General features: G+C 45.2%; 2 protein-coding genes across 3 annotated transcripts; one reads left to right on the top strand and one right to left on the bottom strand.

Moving 5' to 3' along the window:
- The first annotated feature begins 299 nt into the window (after positions 1–299).
- On the top strand, positions 300–1,005 carry LOC115669780 (auxin-responsive protein SAUR20-like). The gene has a single exon (XM_030590904.2). It carries the CDS (start codon positions 367–369, stop codon positions 757–759), a length of 393 nt encoding a protein of 130 aa, XP_030446764.1. The 5' UTR covers positions 300–366; the 3' UTR covers positions 760–1,005.
- Positions 1,006–1,600: 595 nt separating this feature from the next.
- LOC115669858 (UDP-rhamnose/UDP-galactose transporter 2-like) lies at positions 1,601–5,870 on the bottom strand. 2 transcript variants are annotated; one of them, XM_056321141.1, is made up of 5 exons: positions 5,169–5,870; positions 4,304–4,560; positions 4,010–4,210; positions 2,204–2,365; positions 1,601–2,079 (listed from the first exon to the last, which is right to left on the bottom strand). In XM_056321141.1, exons 1-5 carry the CDS (start codon positions 5,296–5,298, stop codon positions 1,711–1,713), a joined length of 1,119 nt encoding a protein of 372 aa, XP_056177116.1. In that variant the 5' UTR covers positions 5,299–5,870; the 3' UTR covers positions 1,601–1,710. The 2 variants fall into 2 exon arrangements, with proteins under 2 accessions (XP_056177116.1, XP_030446856.1); XM_030590996.2 differs by having other exon boundaries at positions 4,304–4,488; positions 5,169–5,363.

The following is a 5,870-nucleotide window of genomic DNA, read 5'->3' on the forward strand; positions in this document are numbered from 1 at the left end:
GTGCTGTTCTCCGGAGCATACTCCGCAACAGGAGTTTCTCTTCCCCCAGTTTCCTGGAAAGCCAAAACGAGCCGACCCACTTTTCCCGCGGCTTCACCTCCTCTCTGTCTCTCTCTCTCTCTCTCGGCCATTTTCGTAGCATTTGAATACTCTCAAGTTGGAATAATATATCATCCATGCAATTATACGACCCGTACCTTCGCCATAATGATGTGTTTGACCGGTACCCCCCTCGTATTTTCCCATTCTTTATACACCTCTGTATAAATAACCCCCGCATAGCCCCTAGCCATCATCATCTTCATCACCAGTTCAAGAGAAAGAGAGAGAGAGAACAAGCAGAAGGGTGCATTCATCAAGACGATCATGAGCAACCTAGTGAAGAAAATGTGGTGCTGCGGAGCCAAGAGCTTTGCTTCGGTCGATGCCGAGGAGGCGGCCGCCGTCCCGGAAGGCCGCGTCCGTGTCTACGTGGGGAGGGACGTCCCGTGCAAGCTTGAGATGGAGGCCAACTACCTGAACCACCCGCTGTTCGAGAACCTGCTCCGGCTGTCGGAGGAGGAGTTTGGCTACTCCTATGACGGCGCGCTGCGGATCGCCTGCGAGGTTGACCTGTTCCAGTACCTCGTCCACCTCCTCAAGACCAGCAACCCCACCGCGCATTACATGGAGCTACCCGACCTCATCTCCAAGTTCCACACCAGTCATTATGCCGGCGACGCCAAGAACGCCAGACGCTTGCCTTATCACTCTCGATGAATCTCGATCTCATTCTTTTTTCTGGGTCCTGAACATAATTCTTCTCACCGCGCTCATAGAGATGGAGCTTGCCTGTGGATTTTGTAAGGCTCGACCCCGTCTCCCCCCGTTAAGTTGTAGAGAGAGATTCTTTTTGGCCGTCGCTCGGCATGTAAAGCTCACGACGTGAGCATAGAATCCAATGTAAGTCGTGATTTGTATACACACAGATACAATGAAATGAATTCATCGAATCGCTCATACATTCTCGGACACTTACCGGTTCCCATTGTTGTTACGAGAGGCATGGAAAGCTGATCGATTTCTCTTTGCGGTCTAGGCATGTCTTCGTCGTCGTTCGTTAAAGCGGGCATGCGCAGATCTAGCTAGGCTTTTCGAGTAGTGAGCATACTGTTTTAGATGCCGCTCGTCTTCAATTCAAAAGATTTGCAGCTGCCAATAAGTAAAAGGATTAGAAGGCCTTCCACATTGCAATGCGGGGGCTCCGTTTGCTGGATCGTAGAACTTGATTTTTGTATATCAGCTGGGCTCTTGAATCTTTTCTATGGGAAAAGTCAAAGATTTCCCTCACAGCACTTGCTGCGGATTATTAATTATGCTTTGGAAATACAAAAAAATTTCGATTTAAAGCATAGTGCTCTCTTGGAATATGTTCTTGTTCGATTTTTCAAAGGGCATTGACATGGATTTTTTCACTATTTTAAGTAACCTTGACCATCTCGTAAACTAGTGTGGTGTTCCCAACTTCCAATTTCCATCACTGCCTTTGGCCCCAAGCATCCGTCGCTTGCACATGGTGCGCAGATGGGAGATCTTACAACAAGATATGACGACGGGAAAAGGAACCAACCAATATGGAGAGCTAATCGCATTGGTGTAATGTAAACGGCAGCAGCAGATGGGATACACATGGAAGACCCCCGAAAGCTATGAACGAAGAAGAAAGTCAACTCATCCTTTAGTAGTCTCTCCGAGTTCAATATCCTTCGCTGCTAAGTTTGTCGTAGCGGCCTCCTTCAAAAGTTCAATTTCCTCTTCTGTGGTGCTGTTCTGGGCAGGAGGAGCTATAGGATTCGCGCTCGACCGCTTTTCGACCTCCACGGCCCAACTGTATATCACCATGCCGACGACTGCTATGACCATGCCCATGATGTTCTTGAGGGTAAGCTGAGAGTCGAAAAGCAACCACCCTAACGTGAGAACACATACTGTTTTCATGTGACCCAAAACCTGGAAGGAAACTGCAGAGAAGCGGCCGATGCAGAGGTACTGGCTCACATTGCAGAAGACTGCCAGCGTGCATGATATAATGATGAAGAGCTGCATATGTCCAAAGTCCAAACTAATTTTAGAAGAAAGAGAATCTGCGCAACAAACTATAAATATGTACAACGGTTTGCATAAAATAATAGCAATGAAGCTGTGAGCCGGAAAGAGTGATTACAAGAGCACCGTATGACATCTTGTAGTCTGCTAAGGATTTGCCATTGAGAAAGTAATCAACGAATGGGCCAAGGAGAACGAGCGATAAAGCTTGTATTGGAGCCGTCTTACTCAACAGTTCAAAAGATCCAATCGAGTACTTCTTCTGTAGGGAACCTATTGACTGTACAACAAGAACATTGCATCAGAACAAATGAGAGAAACTTCTCATGAAGAACTTAACAAAGTGTGATAAGCGCAATACAGAATAGATATATTATTATTTAGTTATCACCCCCAAAATGCTTTCTTTACGTTCCAGAGGAACAATAGTACTAAGCCAACAAGAGTCATGCCCAACCAACAATACCCATAAGATGCTGTCAATGTATGGAGAAGACTGAAGATAAAGCTGAGAAGACTGAAGATAAAGCTGCTAATCTTCTCCCCAACAAATAGACATTACCGCAGAAATACATAGGATGGACAATCCTATTCACCAGATGGAGGATAAAATTCTGAAAGAGCTCATGGCGATAATTCTAGTGCACCTAAAAATTTGACTAGACTTCATTTTATTGTCAAAGAAAATTAGGAACCCAAAAAAAGACAGGAAGAACATTTATAATGAAGCTTTATCTCGTCTACTAACCAAAATTGAGAAAGTCTCATCTGAGAGTGGCTAATAATTATTGGACATCATTTAACGTCATCAATTCCTCCTAAGCACATAATCAGTGCAACGAAGGCTACAACAGAAGATAAAAACAAACGTGTAATCCCCTTCGACTGAATGGTGTAAATTCTGGAAACATTGTTGGGTACTTTCTGGTGGGGCTACACATTTACTTGACCTCATTCAATATTCAAGATCAGTTGACTCATATTCCAACGACAACTCAGCATCACAATCACCATGAAGCCAAATGTGCGTTTCATAGACCCCTGAATTTCTCTAGAACATTTTCAATTTTTAGTGGCTCATGTCCTACCATTGCAAAACACTTCAACACTTGCATTCCGTTGCTGGTATGGGAATAACCATACTTCATTATAAAGTGGCTTTTAGTCATACCGACAATCAGCATTGATAAAACAAGAATTTGAAACACTTTGTGAAGCCCTCATTTCCCATTTAATGATCATAACCACAATCACGCCTCACTATTATTTTTGTGCAGAGGAACAAGATTTTTCTTTTCTTCTCTCTCTCTCCTGTTTTTTTTGTTTTGGGGGGGGGGGGGGGGGGGGGGACGTTGCTGACCGTAAACATCAGGTCCAAATTTTATATATCACTAAATTATTAGGAACTGCTCAGCTCAAAGGCAAGGACGTTATGCTCAGTAGCCAGCTGAAGTAACCCAAAATACAACCAAAGTTACAGGTCCAGGCCACCTAACAATCTGACGGTGAACATATATATATTGCAATTACAAAGAGTCAGGGTCTACTATGACACAAAAATGAACTGTCCACTTACAGGTGGGCTTGAACAAACCATTAAAAGCTTGCCCCAAGAAAAAGTAGGGCAAGCTGAGGAACGATCTGTTGTGTGATATAGCAACTAAGGTCAACTTCTCTGCACAATTTACAAATCCCTTCTAACCAAAGAGAACAAAATTGAGCTTAGCTCCTTTTCTAATTATGTGACTGGAACGACAATGGCATCAGATGAAGCAGCAAAGGCTCAGTGAAGCAGCAAGGGCTAATAATGGATTAAGGCATAATTTTGCTACATGGACAATAGGTGAGCATACAAATGTCCAACCAATCAAAAAACAACTTGACTGATGGTATATTTAGGTATCAAGCGTGAAGTGATACTCACAATTTGCTGCAAAGATGTTGAGAGGACAGCCAAACATGCACATATAAAACCTTTGGCATTGACTTTCACATCAGTCACCGTGCAAACACCCACACCAATAACCACAACCACCACAGACATTTTCACCTCTCTGGAGTAGCGCTTATTGTGAAGGATCCATTCCATGACACATACTACCGGAATCATGCTTAATTTTGATATCTGCGGGAAATAGAATTGTATCATTAGTAAGCAAAGGTGAGAATCTCAAAAACAAGATATGCCTTAGCTAGAGCTTAATGATAAAGTCCATGCCTGGTAGAAGCCTACGGAGTTCAACATGAGGCTTAGATTCATCCCCGTGATCGACATATTGGCAACAACAGAAAACCAGAGAAGCTCCCACAAGGGAACATCCTTCGATGCAGAATAACCGGCGGCATTTGAAACCAGACCGACCAATGCAGTTACGGCAAAGTGAAACCCGGTCAATGTTGTTGCTGGAAAACATGGCATCCAAATATTATCAAATACACCATAGACATAAAGTAAGAGCACAAGTAAGACTATATCTGCATTCGTTGAAGATACAAAGTCAAAAATAGGGAAGCCATTAATCATCTAAGGAAACCAAACATGTATAAGGAAAAAGAGATCATATTTAGTTGTAGAAATCCACATGACATTCTAGTGATGAATCTGCAATCTACTGTTCCGACTCAGAAATCCGAGTGAAACCTTTTAAGTAGTCGAGCGACCTAGTCACCGATGATTCCGTTCACGCTAGGACCACAAACCTCCATCCAACCAGTGAAAAACTAGTCAAGCAACAGACAAGGCGGAATCTCCTATGGTGCTAAACTACACGAACACACACTTCGTTGCAATTGCTAGTAGAAGATGAAATCGAAAGCAATCTGTGCGGGCCAAAATTAGGGTAACAGTCACTCTAATGCAAGTACAGCTACCAAATTCGATTGCAACTACTTCAAGAACACATCGAGCATCAGCATGCTACAAGTTCAGAACGGCTGAAAATCAGAAGATCGTTTGAATTTTAAGACGCACAACGCGCTCGAGGCAATTCAAATTCCGAGTCCGATCCATCAGCGAGCGCATTCCAGCAGAGAAGTGCGAGCATTCATCCATGCAAATGGAAAACTTGAGAGGTCTAACTAACCGAAGCCGAAAGCGTAACCGCCAGCCGACATGAGCTGCTTGTTGGCCATGATGATGCCGACGGAGCTTATCACGTTCATCGCCCACGCCCCAGCGTCCGACACCGCCGACGGCTTCCTCTCGCTCTCCATTTCCGAACCTCCTCCGTCTTGATTCCCCCGATCGCGCAGGGCTAAAAGATTTTAAAAAAAAAAAAAAGGGAGGCAGAACCGAACCGGAGGAGAAAAAGGAAAAAAAAAATTCAAACTCCGGTCGGAACCAGATGGCAGCGCGGAAAACGCCAGCACAGTGACGACGACGAGGAGGCGGAGGAGGCGGAGGAGGAGAAGGAGGAGGAAGAAGAAGCCGAAGACGGAGACGGAATCGGTAACGCCTTCAAGCGTGGACGGGCCCTCGGGAGCGCCATAAATGCGAATCCGCCGCGGCTTCGGAGATCGGGAAGAAACGGAAGCGCAGCGTGAGGTGTCGCGGCTCACGCCGTGGCCTCCTCCGCCGGAGTCGTCAGCAACGCCGCCGATTCTCCTGCGCTCGCTCGCCCTCCTCTCTCTCTCTTCTCTCTCTCTCTCTCTCTCTCTCTCTCTCTTCTTTCTCTCTCTACCGTGAAATCTTCTCGAGAAATGAAGGAGACGCTCGCCACCGACACCGATGGCTTGCGCTCCCCGTCTCCAAAATAAAACGGCTATGATCCTGTTCCGTGTGAAGA

The sequence above is a fragment of the Syzygium oleosum genome, unplaced genomic scaffold (assembly GCF_021117445.2).
Source record: "Syzygium oleosum isolate NSW1041296 unplaced genomic scaffold, Sole_v2.1 Sole_v2.22, whole genome shotgun sequence".
NCBI lineage: Eukaryota > Viridiplantae > Streptophyta > Magnoliopsida > Myrtales > Myrtaceae > Syzygium > Syzygium oleosum.

Excerpts from the sequence above, each read along its gene's own strand:
- LOC115669858 (XM_056321141.1), bottom strand. The coding sequence starts at position 5,298 with ATGGAGAGCGAGAGGAAGCCGTCGGCGGTGTCGGACGCTGGGGCGTGG. Across the intron at positions 2,366-4,009 it reads CAACATCTTTGCAGCAAATT|TCAATAGGTTCCCTACAGAA; the intron begins GTGAGTATCACT and ends CTTGTTGTACAG. Across the intron at positions 2,080-2,203 it reads AGATGTCATACGGTGCTCTT|CTCTTCATCATTATATCATG; the intron begins GTAATCACTCTT and ends GGACATATGCAG.
- LOC115669780 (XM_030590904.2), top strand. The coding sequence starts at position 367 with ATGAGCAACCTAGTGAAGAAAATGTGGTGCTGCGGAGCCAAGAGCTTT.